Source organism: Gastrolobium bilobum, unplaced genomic scaffold (assembly GCF_033153095.1).
Source record: "Gastrolobium bilobum isolate Gb01-03AN ecotype WA unplaced genomic scaffold, APGP_CSIRO_Gbil_v1 utg4434, whole genome shotgun sequence".
Classification (NCBI taxonomy): domain Eukaryota; kingdom Viridiplantae; phylum Streptophyta; class Magnoliopsida; order Fabales; family Fabaceae; genus Gastrolobium; species Gastrolobium bilobum.
The window spans coordinates 9479-26506 of NW_026896289.1; the positions used below are offsets into that span (position 1 = coordinate 9479).

At 38.2% G+C, this 17028-nt stretch overlaps 2 protein-coding genes across 2 annotated transcripts; one reads left to right on the forward strand and one right to left on the reverse strand.

Annotated features, from left to right (window-relative positions):
* The first annotated feature begins 268 nt into the window (after window positions 1–268).
* LOC133298674 (mannose-P-dolichol utilization defect 1 protein homolog 2) lies at window positions 269–8597 on the forward strand. The gene is made up of 8 exons (XM_061498003.1): window positions 269–526; window positions 759–912; window positions 4789–4861; window positions 4959–5025; window positions 5213–5272; window positions 5752–5812; window positions 5896–5937; window positions 8086–8597. The coding sequence occupies exons 1-8, from the start codon at window positions 380–382 to the stop codon at window positions 8187–8189; spliced, it is 708 nt and encodes a 235-aa protein (XP_061353987.1). The 5' UTR covers window positions 269–379; the 3' UTR covers window positions 8190–8597.
* A 1950-nt stretch (window positions 8598–10547) lies between these two features.
* On the reverse strand, window positions 10548–12637 carry LOC133298662 (F-box protein At1g47056-like). The gene has a single exon (XM_061497994.1). It carries the CDS (start codon window positions 12396–12398, stop codon window positions 10725–10727), a length of 1674 nt encoding a protein of 557 aa, XP_061353978.1. The 5' UTR covers window positions 12399–12637; the 3' UTR covers window positions 10548–10724.
* Window positions 12638–17028: the final 4391 nt, after the last annotated feature.

Sequence of the window (17028 nt, forward strand, 5' to 3'; positions counted from 1 at the left end):
GAATTTTTTATCTCAAAAAAAGTCTTCAAAATCCTAATCCAATACATCCCTTAAATTTAAAATTTCATTATAATCTTAATTGATTAAAATTTAAAATAAATACAGTCTTATTTACTTATTTTTAGAGAAAAAATCATTTTAAAAGATTTTTTTTCTGAATATTTACATTTTAGCCAGCAAAAATATACAAGTCAACGAAAAAAAAACGAAAAAAAGAAAAATAAGATAAATCAGATTAAGCAGATTGCTTCGCACCCGCGTACCTGAAAATACAGAAAGGGTACTTGAAGCATTGAATCTAATTCATAGCAAAACCAAAAAAAAAGTTGGTTGAAAAATTGGATTCAGATCAGAGGGCGACGAAAATCGGTGGAGAGCCATGGAATATCTAGGGATTGATGTGAGCTGTGCGGTGGATTCTCTCCGCCATCGAAACTTCCCTGACAAGGAGTGTTTGCTCCCTCTCATTTCCAAGCTCCTCGGCTACGCCATCGTCGCAGCTTCCACCACCGTCAAGCTCCCACAGGCACCACCTCTCTCTTTTCCACTTCAATTCACAATTTCCAAAATCCCTAAACTAACCATTGGTTGTTTCTGCAATCGTGACAACTTTGGTTTTATATGCTGTATCTAAAAAATGTGTTGATGTCATCGATTTTTTCTTTCTTTCTATAAATGTTGCTTTAAAGCATGCTTAATTTCCGAGTTGTGAAATGTCAATGACGTTATCATGTTCCTGTTAATCTTCTGAAGCGCAGATTTTAAAGATTCTGAAGCATCGAAGTGTCAGAGGCCTTAGCATGATATCCTTCGAGCTTGAAGTTATTGGCTATACCATATCACTGGCTTACTGTCTTCACAAAGGCCTTCCGTTTTCGGCTTATGGAGAATTATCGTTCCTTTTGGTCCAAGGTGCACTAAAAGTTTGTATATTTTATTTTATTTTTTGCTTTAAATTTTTTGTTTTGTATGAATTCTTCGTTATTCTTCCATTCAACCGTTATAATATATCATACTCTTATAAACTGGCTTGAGGTCGGGGTCGGATTAGTATTTTATTATTGGGAGCCAAAGTGTAAAACAATTGAATAGTTGCCTGATTAAAATCTGTATCAAGCTTTCCGGCTCACTATTCTAATTCTGCTTTTAAAGTAGGTTAAATTATGAATTTTGTTTATTTTTTCCCCTGATGAACTTGTTTTATTTTTTATTTGGTTGATCATCCGTGAACCTTGGCTTCTTAATGAAATCATCTGTCCAAGTTTGAAATAAGAAAGAGAAAATTGAAAGATGTTGGTATACCAAAAAGAATTTAACATACCTTGATTGTATAAAAACAGAGGTGAAAACATTTTGAATAAAGGTCGGATGAGCTCAATAAGAGTCGACCAAGGCATTTATAAAATAGATGAAGTAGTTACAAGAGATAAATGATAAGATAAAAGATAAACATAATTATAGACTAAAATGAGATATGTTAAAACTGAATCCTTCTAAATGCTAGGATAAGATATTTTGTTGTACTCTACTCTATCATGTGGATGTGGTACATACCTTTTATGGTGCTTTACTTCAGAATTCCAATCAAATTCACCCTCCTTAATATGGTGTAATTAAAGAATTGGTTGAAAGAGGAATAAACAAATAAAATCTAAAAACCAAGATAAAGGCAGGTTGGGATGTTATTATTGAGATGTGATACGAACCTTGAGAGAGCCTCACACCAAAAGCTAGCTTGTAAGGTAGGAGAGCCCAAAGTCTATATAAATCCCATACAGAACCTTGTGTTTCCGATGTGGGACTCCAAGTCCTATATCTTGTAATTGGATCAAAACATCTCACCATGCTCCACAACCCTGGCACCCACGCTGCTTGGTTTGGCTCTAGTTTTCTTTTTTTACTGGCCCTGGGCAAACACTGCAATGCCAACGTCACCAGTTGTGCCGCTCGATTGCACTTGGGAGATATTGTGGAAGCTTTGATACCAATTCATAGATACCAGAAATACAGGGCTACAGAATATGCAAAAAATGTATTTGTATTGATTATGTTTCTGGAAATTCCAGATTCTGGTTACAGTATAAAAGTATAAACTGAAAAGAAAATAACACTGACACTTTGAGACGACAGACAATCTCCCAAATTCACCCAAAGGTGCCCACAATTCACTCACACACTACTTGACTCCCCTTTTCCCTTTGCCTCCTAATATACTCACTATTCCTAACAAACTTACCCTCCAACCTCCTCTCCCTCACTTTCCATGCTTGTCCACATCAGCCACTAAGCTGATTGTGGTATAGAACCTTGTCACTACGGGTCTATCAGGATGTTATGCTGTTTTAGTTGTTGGGAAGTAAAGTGCCAACAAGAGTGTTAGCTGCGTGTTGAGGAGATGAGAGTGCTGCAGTGGATGAGTAGACATACAAGAAAAGATAAGATAGGAATGAATGTATTACTGAGAAAATGAGAGTGTGCGTAGCACGTATTAATGGAAAAAATGACAGATTCTCACCTATGATGGTTTAGTCATGTGAGAAGACCAATAGAGATCGCAGAAAGAATAGTTGATCATATGCAGGATAGTTCAATATCAAAGGTAGAGGAAGACCAAGGAAACTTGAGAAACAAAGACCTTGATTTAATTGACCTTTCTGAAAATTTGGTTTTTCATATGGCAGAATGGCATCATTTGATCCATGTAACCGTCTCCACCTTTTGGGAAAAAGACTTTTGTTGTTGTTATTACACCGATTGAGTCATGCATGGTTGCCACAGTAAGTAGAAGATCCGTTAGCAGAAAATATCTTCTTCTTTCATGAAGCCCAAAAACTGTAAAGCTTTGGATATGAGCTTAACAGTGATATAACTTATTAATTCATTATTTTAGCAAGTTAAAGTAAAATAACCAATGTCAATAGGCTGTCCATTGAGTTTGCTTTTGTGGACTAGTATTTTTTTGGACCGTACTCCCACTTACATCTTCACTGCATAAGGTTGATATTTGATACTCATAAGTCAGCACCTGTGTAAGTTTCACTATTTTGAGTCTAACAGGATATGGACTTGGGATAAACAAACAGGTGGTCCTTGCTGATTCACCCGGGATTCCACGTGTCCTGTGCTACAAAATGGAATCTATTCCTAACATATATACCGTGGTTCCTTACTTCGACAGGGTACGAATATCTAAATTACCCTCATTTTGTGATGCAGTAGCTGCAGAAAAGAAATAATTAGTAGCAGGGTTATCATTATACCTCTATGAACATTGCAAGTAGATACGTATTGTTGGATGTCCTTCTTTATACTTTCTCAATACACCAATCCAGAAATCCTCTTGTAAGTACGGAAGAACCCCAAGTGGATACCAGTAGCAAAGTTAACCTTAGCTAAAATCAGTGGAATTCTTGCTGATTTCTTAGGGAGAACCAGCTTCCCTTTATACATCAACTTATTACCTTGAAAGGAATAGCTAGGGTGTGCATTTGGATCACCAATAAGATCATGCATGATGACTGAAAACTGAACCTCCTCCACCCACTTTTCTAAATCATTGAATTGGATCATTGATACCGCAACATATTGCATGTGTTTGGACAGTGCATCTGCCACTCCATTTTCACTCGCCAGTTTGTACTTTATGTCAAAATCAAATCCTATTAATTTGGAAGCCCATTGAACTGTTCTTCACTGATTAGTCTTTGATCATTCTGGAACTGTAGGCTGCGCTGGTCAGTATGAATGATGAAATGCCTCCGTAAGAGCTAATGATGCCACTTCTGAACTGTCGTCACTATTGCCATGAATTCCCTTTCATAAACGGACTTCATCTGAGCTCTATCTGATAAGGCTTGGCTGAGAAAGGCCACTGAGCTCTATCCGATTATGATTACAGAGCTGCTATTCCTCATGTATTCGAGAGCCTGATCTCTCCCTCTCATTCAAATGTTATAACCAAATACCCTCTCCTCTCTCCTCCTTTCTCCTTATAAACTACTTCTGACAATTCTGTTAGAGGAATATCCTCCGATATCAATTAACTCTAGCCACTATCTAACAATATCAATTAACTCTAATTACTGTTAACTGATAGGGCTCAGCCCAACCAAAACGTTGGGTCCATCCTTATTTCTCTTCACATACACCTTCCTGATTGGGGGCCTGCTACTAACAGACACTTCCTTTTATTTTGCAGTTCTGGTTATGGGTAGTATTTTAGGCTTGATCTATGTTAAGTACGAGTTGTAATGTCTTACTTGTAAGGCCAAAAGTTTCTTAACGGGCTTGGGTCAGTAGTGAATGTCAATTGTCAAGGATTATATTTTGGGAGTTGTTTTCTTGTTGACTTACATTCTTGTAAGATGTGCCTAGAAAGTTGTAGTTTGATAATTTTAAGTTGGAATTCCTAAGAGATGTAGGCTGGAAGGTCATGTAATCTGAGAGGTCTTAGCTTGCACTATAAAAGATAAACCTCAGCCTTTGTATGGAGATCTTTTTTTTGAACATTAGAAGAACCAGCCTATTGGTTGTGTTTGAATCTTTCTTCTCTCAAACCTTCTCTATTGCTTGGTAGAGTCCTATCTAGACTTTTTGTCCTCCATCATTTTGTTAATGATTTTGATTAATTTTACATACTGATATTTGATGTATTAGTACTTGCACAAGTGTCATAAGCTTTAGATCATGCAACTTGTACGGCTGTATCTTTTGTTAGGAATATCTATCTTTTGCTTCCATTTTCTTGAAGTAATCTGACATGGTTTTACCACTTTTTTTCTGTTACAGCTTTAGTATTGATTGCCATAATTTACTACTTTTCTCGACCTGTGGGTACGACAACATGGATCAGGGCATTGCTGTATCCTGCTTGTGTGCTGAAGCACTGAGTTTTTATTCTTGCATTCTGCAATATAATTGAATATTCTCGACCATTTCCTTGATATATTGGTTTTCAGATATTGTGCTTTAGCACCCACTATCTTAGCTGGTCAAATCGATCCTCTCCTCTTCGAGGCTCTGTATGTGAGTAACAACTATGCTCAACATGCATTTACTTATGCTGCTGAAATTTTTCTCCAATTAAACTTTTTGTATTACCTCTGTCAATTAATGGATGTTGAGAATTCAGCCCTTTTTTTTTTTAATAATTATGTGGGTTATAAGGTTCTCCGTGTCCAATATTTCCTTATGTGGATATGATCTTTTGTAGGCATCCCAGCATGCAATCTTTCTCTTTGCCAGGATTCCACAAATATGGCAAAACTTCTCTGTAAGTGGAAACATAAATACCTGTTTTGTATTCCTTCTATATTGGAGAAAAATACCTAGTTTTCATGACATTTATAAACTTATTTTTAGTACTTACATGTATAAATGATATTGATTCTCTACAGTAAGAATGGCTACTTATTTCCTCTTTGGTAACAAGTAAATGAGTTCTTTCATTGTGCAATGCATGATGATATATTTGAAGCTAATTACATAAGAGGAATTTGGTTTCTGAGAATGCTATATTGCCATCCTAAATGAATTTTTAGGAAAACTAGGAGCTTGTGCTGCTCGTTTGTAATGAAAAGGCTTGCTTTCAACTCTGTTGATGTGGTTATGCTGAATTTTTCATTTTATGCCTCTGCATTCATTATAGTTATTTTTCTGTCCAAAAAATTTCAATTAATGAAGTATGGTGACACTTTGTTTCACTATTCTTATTCCTCATTCACTCATTGGTATCTTACTATGGTTGAGCAGAACAAAAGCACAGGGGAGCTCAGCTTCTTGACTTCTTTTATGAATTTTGGAGGTTCAATGGGTAAGCCAGTATGACTGTAATAAAATTTGGGTTACAATTTGTGTTTGATTGCATACTAATGTTTTTGTTTATATTTGTTGCAGTTAGAGTATTCACCAGCATCCAAGAAAATGCACCAAAAAGTGGTATCCTTGCTTCTTAATTTGTTTTCATCATCATAAATGAATATGAAATCAGTTTTTGGTGTTAATAATAGTGCTGTGTGTTTTAAGAAGGTTAGGACCTGTTCAATTACTTTCTTTAGAAACATTTTTGTTCTAAAAACCAAAACATGTGTGCAAGATGTCTCTATCTCAATTTTGATGACAGGAAAAATGAAAAACAATTTGAAGATACTTTCAAAATAGTGTTTTTGAAACAATATTATTTCAAAGTAGCAATCTTGTAATCAGATAAAATCAGTTTTTGCAATCTCACTATTTACTGTAAACATTCCTCTTCAATGGCTTCATTGGAAATTTAGCAAGCATCCCCTGCTCTTACCTTTTTCTGTCTATGGTCTGAGTCAGACATGCACTGACAGATAGAACTGAATAGCTATTTTTCCCTATTGCCTCATCTTTGATTCTCAGTCTCTGGTATTGCTTTCATAAACTGAATAGCCATCTTCCCTAAGTGGGTCCCTTCTTTTTAAATAACCTTTCCTTATTAAACTTAATTACTCGATCCATGTCTTCCTTCTTGAATCAAAGAAGTCTGGAACCTTTTTTATATGAATGTTATTTAGTGAATAAGCTGGGGAAATCCTGAAGATACTGGGTTCTTTTTCCTGTTGTATTAGGTTCTAGTTTAAGTGTCGGAGTTAAGTGAGGCCATAAATGTTGGCCGAAGGGTGTTTTGGTTGGCTCAGGAGGAAGAACAATAGTATGATTTTCATGTTTCAAACTTTTTTTGGGGGGTAGTTTTCATGCTTTGATATTGATGATATAGAAAGATGGTAGATGCAGTTATGTGGTTTACATTGGAACAAGTTTTTAAACGTTTTGTGTGTGTTTTTTTTTATACAAAAAATAGGTCTAAAAACTATTTTCCCGTGCACATTTTTCCCCCCTCTGTGAAACTCATACGATACCACCCTTGAGGGCACTTTAAGAAAAGCCATTGAGTGAGTTAGTAAATGGGTTGTTAGGTGTGATTAAAACAGAAAACGGTTAGCAAGAAATGGAGGGAAAAGCTGAATAAATAGTGGAGGGCAAGGAGCATGAGAATCATCTGGAATCTTAGGCCCAGGTTGGGATTGGGAGAGACTAGAGCCTCTCTAAGTGCTCTAGAACTAATTTACCTTTCTGTTTTCTTCTTGTATTTTCTTGAATTTCCATCATTGTATCCACACCTTTTACTATTCTGTGACATTGTATTGAAACTAAGCTTCAGTATCAATACCAAATTTCCTTTGTTCTGTTCATATTCCTCTCTTTTCTGATTGGTACCTATCAGAAACTATTCTTAAATTTGCTTTGGAAAATTAATAGACAAAAACTACCATATCACTGTTTTTTTTTTTTTTTTAGCTAAAGGCTAAAGGTTAAACACATTGTATTGAGTGTTAGGATTTGGATCCTCTTCTTTTTCTTAGAAAATGACTTTGTTATTTTCAAAGAGTGAAAGACTAACAATTATATTGCAAGATTTATGATTGCACAAGAAATTGGAGAAAGAGAAAAAAAGAGAGAGAAAAGGGAAAGGGGGGGGAGGGAATTTGCGTGTTTCTCTCTACAAAAAAAGGACATTCATTTTCTTAAGGACTTGTCTATGGAGAGCTCTACCTCTTGTACATTATATCACAGATATGCGAAACAAAATATTTTATGAAGTCATATAGTAAATATACAGATCTCTTCGATGATCTAATGAATAAGAGGGTTGAGCTCTTGAGAACTCAAGCACTCTATAGATTCACTTTTCTTACGCCTTAAGGTGCAGAAGATGCAAATTTACTGTTTCTTAAAGCTTGTATATATTTGTGTAAATGTTGTTCTGTGATGTAAAGTCCTAATGTATGATAAGAAAATGGTGACTTTTCAGCAGTTTCCTTTCTAAGTAGGTTGTTATTATTGAAAGCCACCTTCGTACTGTTTGAATTATTTTGTGTATGAAATTGAACCAAGTTTTTTTGTACTACATGAAACAATAATTGTGGATGTGTCTGCTCAGGCCTCATTAGTTAACTAACTGAATCTTTTTGAAAATCATGTCTTGCATGTGTCTTCCGTAGTATATTTATTTCTTATTTATTTTATATAATTGTGTCTGTTTCCTTAATTCGTTTGAAGTTCTATTGGGCTATGCAATTGGTGTCGCTACAAATTTTACCCTCTTAAGTCAGATTGTGATGTACCAAAAACCTCGGGCTGGGAAAGAGAAGAAAATGAAATAGTAGACCTATACCAGGTTGTGGATATCTCTTCATCCTGTTCAACTCTCAACAGGTGCTGCTGCATACAGGCCTTACTCAGAATTTTATCAGTCTTGAATCGACTCATTGAGCATTACATTATTTCAAGTTTCAACTGCTGATGTGTGGACCATTTTAAGGTAGCCAAAAGTGCATATGTAACATGTGAAACTTACCGTTTTTATTTTGGAACCTGAGACTCTTACGGTTAATTATTTTGCCTTTGTCTATCAAGCTAGAATATGAAGGATGCCTGCAGGTTCTTTGTAAGAATCTCTTCCACATCATGATTGTAAGGCTTAGTTCTAACTTTTTATTTATTTTTTAAATCATAAAATGATGAGTAAAAATAAGAACTCACGGTAGTTTCTAATCCTGGTCTTAATATGTACGCTGTACAGATATTTTGCCTAGAAATTTCATACTATTTCACGTTCTCCCGTACTTGTAAGGTATATGCACTTGGCTGATGAGGTCCTCTGTCGCCATACCAAACTGCATGTGCCAAATCGCAGTTTGCATTACTGGCTTCTGTCATGAGTGCAGTTAGCGCACGCATTTTATCTTTTTTGTGCTTGATTTGTTACTCGGTCAAAGCTTGTTATTCCTGGGGGATGCATCACTTTAGTAACTGAAGTGTGTTCTTGATGAGTTAACAGTATAATAGAACAAAGTGCTTTTGGTTTTGGCTCATGGCAGCGAACACACCCAGAACAACTTAGGACCATCAAAACCATGCCTTGGATGCCCTTTCACATCTCCATACGTTCAGTTTCGACTTTAATACAAGTGGAAATCTATGTCGAGTCAATGTTCCGAAGAACATGTGTACATCGAAATAGAAGGAATAAAATTTTTATTTTAAATATAGAAGAAATATGAGAATTATAAAAATAAAATGAGAAAATGTGTTGAATAGAACTTTAGATTATTCTCATTTTTAAAACATGATAATGTTCTCTTAAAGAGAAAAGTAAACTATTCTGAATCATGTTCAATAGACAGCAAAAATAAATCATCTACACGACCTTGTATCAAGGCATGAAAATATGATCCAGCGGTTCACCTGAAGGACATGCTAAAGTGCGACATTGAACTCTGGCTAGGATGAAAGGGGGATCAGAGACACATTTGCTACCGCCGTATAATATTGTATCTCCGACACCTTGATGAAAATTTAGTGATAAAAATTCGGATCAGTTCAACTGCAGTAGAGGGAAAGGAATGTGAGCCTCCATGCTCTTTTTCGAACTGCACCAACCGTAGGGGATTCAAATCCCAGGGACATAAGGGAGGAAATTTTGGATAGAGAAGAATGGCAAAATAATGCTTAGGGTAAGTGAAATAAATCAACATTTTTTCAACATGTGACTTTGGCAGTTTAATCGTCATGAAAAACCCAAAAACTCTTCATACAAAAAAGAATCCTGCGACAAATATGTGCCCAAAGATCCATTTTTATGTTGGCATTAGACGGTGTGTCCTTCAAGATTTTTAATCTCAAACCGCGTGGATTTTATTTTGCTGTAAACGAGCTATGCAATTAACCGGACAAACTCAGAGAAAGACAGGATAAATCAAACAATAATAACAGTTCAGTAATACTTTTTTTAAATCAACAAAACAGAAGGTTGTATATTCTAATAAAATGCCACTTGCTTGCTGCCAAAGAAATCAAATCAGGTCACACTCATATAAAAGTCTTAATATATTGATCAGCGTGGATATCTCAGTTGCACCGTCTAAGAGCCAAACAAATATCATAGGCAAAACTGAAGAAACCAAAATAAACCCTTCAAAAAAAAAAAAAATTTAAAAATTGAGGAGCAGCTGCAATTTTAAGAGATCATTTTTTTCACGAATCATGTTCATACACGTTAGAAACCGTTTTAATCTCCCAAGATATATACAGAAAACGAAAAATATCTTCTGCCATTCACTATCAAACATCTAACACAATGTTTTCAGTTCGAAACATTGATACACCAATCATAAATCATAAATCATAAATAATACAAAAGCCAGTCATGCTCAACCTCCGTGAAATTATACGTGCTGCAGTTTCCAATCCATCACCACATCTATGAATCGAGACTGAGTGGACATAATATTGTGCAGTAGGATAGGCTAACATGAGTATGAATCAGAGAAACAAAAAGTAACGGGAAAAAAAATGTTAAATAGATACAAACCAAACAATGCAATCGCATGTGACCCTATGTGAGTTTTTATATTTCTACTTTTCTAATATGTTGTATTTACCCTGTATATAAATGATAAGGATGAGTGAGAAGTGAGTTCATCAAACAAAGTAAAGCACTAACAACAATCGAAGAGAAACCAAAAAAAAAAACGAGTCATTGTACTTCAACCGTGAAGATTCAATTCAAAAGGCAATCAATAAACATCACACGGCATAAATTTCAAATTTAAGTACAAGAAATAGGAAATCAAAGTAATACAACACAAAATAATGAAAAATGATCAAAGACTCCGGTTTGATTTTGCTTTGTCTCTCTAACCATGGCGGCCACTAGTGCTCCCACCTGACCATCTTCTCCAAGTGCTAGCCACTAAACTCCTCCCAGACAAAAGCCCTAACCTTGACTTGAATGAACTAGATCGACCAGTACTGCTTGATGCAATACTGGCTGATGCGGATGCTGATGCTGATGCTGCCGTTTGGCTAGGCATTGAAGGAAATTCTAGACCATTGTCTTGTGCTCCACCATCACTGGCACTTGCATCTTGTTGTTCTGTTTCACCAGTATCTAAATTAACAGCAATTGAACCCCTAGTCAGCCTCAACCAATCCCCACCTTCAGAGGTAACACCCTTACACTTCTTCACCTTCACTTTCACCAAATTCGGACACCCACTTGCCAGAGCTTCCATCCCATGATCAGAAACAGGACAACTCTTAATGCAGAGTTTCTTCAAAGCTATACACTTTGCCGCAATGCACGATATCTCAGGATCACCAACCGTATCACTTCCACATAAAGCCAACCGCTCTAGATTCTGGCAATTAGATGCCAACATTTCCAAACTCGCTTTAGTGGGGTTAACACCCATAAGCACTAGTTCCTGTAGATTAGGGCAGCACTTGGCAACTGCTATTAACCCTTTATCACCAATACGATTTGCCTTCCACCCATCAACGTGAAGCTTCCTTAGGAGCTTGCATCGTTCCGCAATTGCAATTAGTCCAAAATCCGTGCATTCTGGGGTCTTAACAAGATGCAAAATTTCTAGGTTCGAATAATTGGCTATAGCTTGCAAGCCAACATCACTAATCTGGAGCCTCTCGAGGTGGACCTCAACCATGCTCGCGCTCATAGCTCGATCTGCCAAGAGTTGAAAGAGCTTGTCCCAATCACCGGAGCACCGGAAAAGCTTCAACGTCCTCAGATTCGTCGCGCCGAGAATCAATGAGCCGAAACACTGTCCGTTGTAAAGCTCCTTAAGGCAAACGGTTTTGAGCGACGCGGCCGCAACGCCAGGCCCAATCGGCTCCGCCGCAGCCGCATCGGAGATTCCACGGAGGCGCTTGACGGAGAGTTCTTCTAGCGCGGCGCAATTATCGAGCACCGCGTTCATGCCTTTGGATCCGAAGGTGCAAGATCCGCACGAGAGCTTCTTCAAACCCTTGCAGTTCTTCGAGAAGGCTTCCATTCCGGCATCTGTGAGCTCCCTGCACGCGCGGAGCTTGAGGCGCGTGAGGTTAGGGCACCGCTCAGAGATAAGAACGAGCGCTTCGTCCCTGATGCTCACGGATCTGCGATCACATTTGAGCGCGAGTTTCGTGACCGAATCAAAGCGAGAGAAGAGGGAAGGGATTACCGGAAGGAGATCCGATTGAGCGTTGAGGGAGAGACGGTGACGACTCTGTCCTTCGATCTGGAGCCACCGCCGGCAAACGAGGGAGCAGCGGTTGCGATCGGCGGAGCTGAGCGACTGGAACACAGAAGCCAAGCACTCGTTGGGGAGATCCGAGGTGTAGTCACGGATTTCACCGATAACTTCATCGCCGCGACGGTTATCGTCGAGGTAGTCTTCGGCGGCGGCGGATGCAAGCATCGGAGAGACCGATGCGGTGGATCTGGTCTTGGAGGAGGTGTCGGTGGAGCGTTGGGCTTGGACGCTTTCGCGGCGGCAAGCGACGGAGGCCGTTGAAGCTGCCTGGCCCATCCACGGCGATGATGTGAGAAGTGATGCAACAATGGACGGTTGAGATGAAGAGGACTCACCCTTAATACACTAGACGCTTCCTCAGAGAAGCCACTGAGTAACTGTGTAGCTTGTTCTTCTTCATTTTCCGTTCAAATGGGTTGGGTTCAGAGTTCGGTGGTGGACATGAAATAATATTCACTCCACTTTTCTGCGCCTTGTTTGGCGTTTCATGAAAAAGTGGACAATTTTTTAAAAACGGTATTATCACGACTCGTCATTTCATTTCCATTTCCCATTGTATACATACGGTATGGACGACCTCACCGGAATTATCATGGGCTCTCCTCACCCACTCTTGTAGCACGTGTCAATGTCACCAAGCATGCGGACGGAGGCGGCCTGACGGGTTATTATTGAAAGAATATTAAATCTTAAAATTACTATCAAATTTTACCGTTGATTTTTATCAATTTAACAGTTGTAACTTATTAAAAATCAATAATTAATTAATAAATATGACCTAATAAATAATAACAGTTAATTTGACGAAAATAAATAGTTCTCTCAAATCTTAAATACAAAATATGAGCTTAAAAACTACAAATATTTAAAAAAAAAATTGAATAAATCAAGTATTTTTCACGCAAGCAATTTTCTTCAAATCAGAAATATTTACATAATGGTGCGAGTAGCTCTACAAAGTAGGTTTAAGAGTAAATACTTTTTTCAGTCCTCAATAAATTTCACGATACCCGCTTTAGTCCCTAGCAAATAAAAAGGTCGTGGTCCCTAAGAAATTTAAAATAGACCCATTTTAGTCCTTTCGAGGGACTAATGTGGATCTTTTTTAAATTTATGAGGGACCACAATTTCAACTAAATGGATCCATTTTGAATTTCTTAAGGACCACGAATAACCTTTTTATTTGCTAACGACTAAAGCGGGCATCGTGAAATTTGCTGAGGACTAAAACGAGTATTTACTCTAGATTTAAACATACCTTTATTTTTAGGCATTTCTTTTTTCTTTTTGAAAATACGGGAAATACAAAGAGACACTAGTCAAATGAACTACACATTCTTAAGCTGCCTAGCCCAACTTCATCCCTGCGAAGGAGGGGCAAGCAACCCGTAGGGGGTTGATCTAAGATACATAAATTCCAGTCTACGTGGTCATGGCTAAAACCTGCAAGCCAATCCGCTACTATGTTCCCTTCTCTGAGGGTATGGGATACGTAAGTCAGCCACGCACCAGATAGGCAATTCCTAATCCTGGATATGAGGGGGGCCAGAGGGTGGCCAACAGAACAATCATCCATAATGAGTTGGACAGCAACAAGGGAGTCACTCTCCACCCACACCTGTTTCAATCCAGCACTCCATGCAATCTCTATACCATGAAGCAGACCCCAAAGTTCATCCCTAAGGGCAGAACCGTTGCCAGTATTCCTGTGGAATCCCATTAACCAAGTACCAGCTTCATTCCTGATCACTCCTCCGCAGCTGGATATCGCTCCTCCGTTCGAGCTAGAGCCGTCCGCGTTCAGTTTCACCCAGCCAACCGGAGGAGCTTTCCACGAGATAATTCTCTCCCTTCGTTCTTCCCTGATCAATCCACTCTTTAATAGTGTAGCCTTAGCCTTCTCCCAATTTCTAGCATAATCCACAGCCCTCATAATAATGGCAGTAGGCTGGAACAACTCTCCCTCAAAGATTAATTTGTTGCGTCCTTGCCAAATGTGCCAGCAAACAATCCCAAAAAGAATATTCCATTGAATATCCTGAGTTCCCGACTTCTCCTTTGTGCTGATATTCTCGTCAAACTAGATTGGGAAGTCTGATGTAAAGAACCTCAGACGCAGCTTGTCCGGAACCATCCTCTCCCAGATTACTTTACTGTTCCGGCAGTCTCTCATGACATGGAGGAAATCTTCGTAGATATTGTCACATCTAGGGCAAGCAGCGCTTGGAGAGAGGTGACGGTAGGTTCGGGTAGCATTGGTTAGGAGGTTACTGCCCATGAGGAGCCAGAGAAAGGACCTTAGCCGTTGGGACCCATCCCATTTCCACACACCCTTCCAATTGCTGTTAGCATTAATCTGTGGGTCGTCCATTAGTGCGGAATAGGCAGTTTTGAGGGAGAAAGCTCTATCATGGAAATGATCCCACAACACGATGTCTTCTCCTTAGGACGAATTAGGGGGCACGATGGCTGCCACTCTTGCACAAGCCTCATCATCCATATGAGATTTAAGAAGGGTCCAATTCCAAGAGCCATCCGTATTGGTGAACTTATCCACCGTCCAAGAGCAGTGATCAGAAGGGATAGGGGCAGTAATGTGACTCAGAAACGTAACACCCCCAGGGGCCCATTTGTCTAACCAAAATTTCGTCCCTCTGTCGTTGCCAAATTGGCAGTTGGAGCCTTCCACAACTTTGGGCCACACTTTGACAATCCCTTTCCATAAGAATGAGGAAGTCTGCTTAGGTTTAATCTGAGGGATAAGATCATTTCCAACGTTGTACTTATTCTTTAGGACCCTTACCCAGAGATCATTCTGCTTGGTAAGCATCCCATGCCCCAGTTTCATCATAGTCGCTTGGTTCATTCTCTGGGCTTGTCGGATGCTAAGTCCTCCCTCCTCTTTGTGCCTGCAAACTTTATCCCAAGCTATAGCATGAATTTTACGGTTATCTACAGTGGATCCCCATATAAAATCCTGAACCCTCTTGTCGATCTCCTTACAAGTTCTTACAGGGAGAGGGCAAGACATCATAGTGTACAGAGGCAGAGCGATCATGACCGATTAGGCCAACGTTGTTCTTCCCGCTAGAGAAAGGGAGGTTCTCTTCCAGGAAGCTAAACGCTGGTCCATCCTTCCAATGATATGCTAGAACGTAGCATGGTTAATCCTACCATGGGCCATTGGGATCCCCAGATACTTTTCGATATCAGAGGTAGAAGGGATTAGGCATTTCTTGACACACAAATATTTAAGAATACAGAGTAAAGGACAATTTACATTTAATTCTCAGCGAAAATCCGGCAACGGCTGCCACAGGGTAAATGAGGGTAATACGAACTCAAATTTAACCTCTTCTTTTCGGCAGAAAGTAGTGAGACTTTCTAAACATGCTCCCTTAAATCCAGAACTTCTCGCTAAATACATAAAAAAATTTAGGTACATCAATCAAGTGAATTTATTTTTTTACTTTAAAAACATATTCTTAATATATATTTAGCAAGTAGTTTTTTTTATAATTTTTAAAATTCTTTCCAGAATTAATTTTCCTAACAAAATTTTATCTTCTTTTATTCTGAAATTCAATTCTTATATTCAAATTCTTTATGCTTTGTGGTATGACAAAAAGTTATTCCATAAGTTGGTAGGAACAAATATTTTTTATTTTATTATAAGGGTATTCAAATTTTCCAAACTGAACTATAACCAAACCAGTTTGTACTTTAAAAAACTGTTGTTGAATAAGTTGACAAAATGTTATACCATAAGTTGATGACTGATAAAGGATGAATAAGGTAATGAATGATAAACACTAAAGGATTGGATGGTTTTTTGACCATTAGAATGCACGTATATATGTATGTTAAGGCGTGTGGCCTTTCCTTGGAGCTAGCTCTTTAGAGAACTCCCTGTGGTTAATACAGGGGAATAACCCTTGAGGATCCCGTACCATATTAGTGAGGACTTCTTATGGAAATAGCCCCTGCAGATCTCTAGATGGTTTATCTTATCCTTGGAAACAATCCTATGCGGATCTCCTTGTGGTAAGAACCTAAGAGAAACAACCCTTTTGCGGATCTCTCTTGGAAGTTCCTTGTGTTGTGTGAAATAATGATTGGTAGGGACTTCCTTTGGAAATATCCCTATGCGGATCTCCAAGTGGTAAAAACCTAAGAGAAACAATGTATTGCTGATCTATCTTGGCGGTTCCTAGAGTGAGATTATGGACTTCTCTTAGAAACAGCCCTATACGGATCTCCAAGTGGTAAAAACCTAAGAGAAACAACTTGTTGCGGATCTCTCTTGGAAGTTCCGTAGATTGTTTAAGGAATGTGTGATATTATGGATTTTTCTTGGAAACAGCCCTATGTGGATCTCCTTGTGGTAAGAAGCTAAGAGAAACAATCCTTGCAGATCTCTCTTGGAAGTTCCATGTGATGTTTGAAATGATGTATGTTATGCTTTACTATTGTTATTATGTATGCACAGGAAGCGAACCTAAGGGTGGAGTAATCCTCTAAGGACCCTTGGTTTACTGAGATTTTATCTCACCCCACGTTTTGGGGATATCATTTCGGGTACTGCTATAGCAGGAAAGGGATCATCCCAGAGACCAATGTAGATGTCATGATATAGCATGTTGTTGTTGTTGATTACTTTTGATACTTATATGCTTGCAATCATATTTTGAGGAGAACATGTATTTTGAGATTAGAAAGGAACGTAAATTATAAACATAGTTCTTTTTGTATCATTCATGATATATGATGTTGTATAGAATATTGATCATGAGTATGTAAAGCTAAGTTCCAAGTTAGTAATGATGTGAGACTTATGGACATTGCATATGTTTATAAGAACATATGTAATCCTTAATTTATATAATGTGTATTTGAGATGTATTTT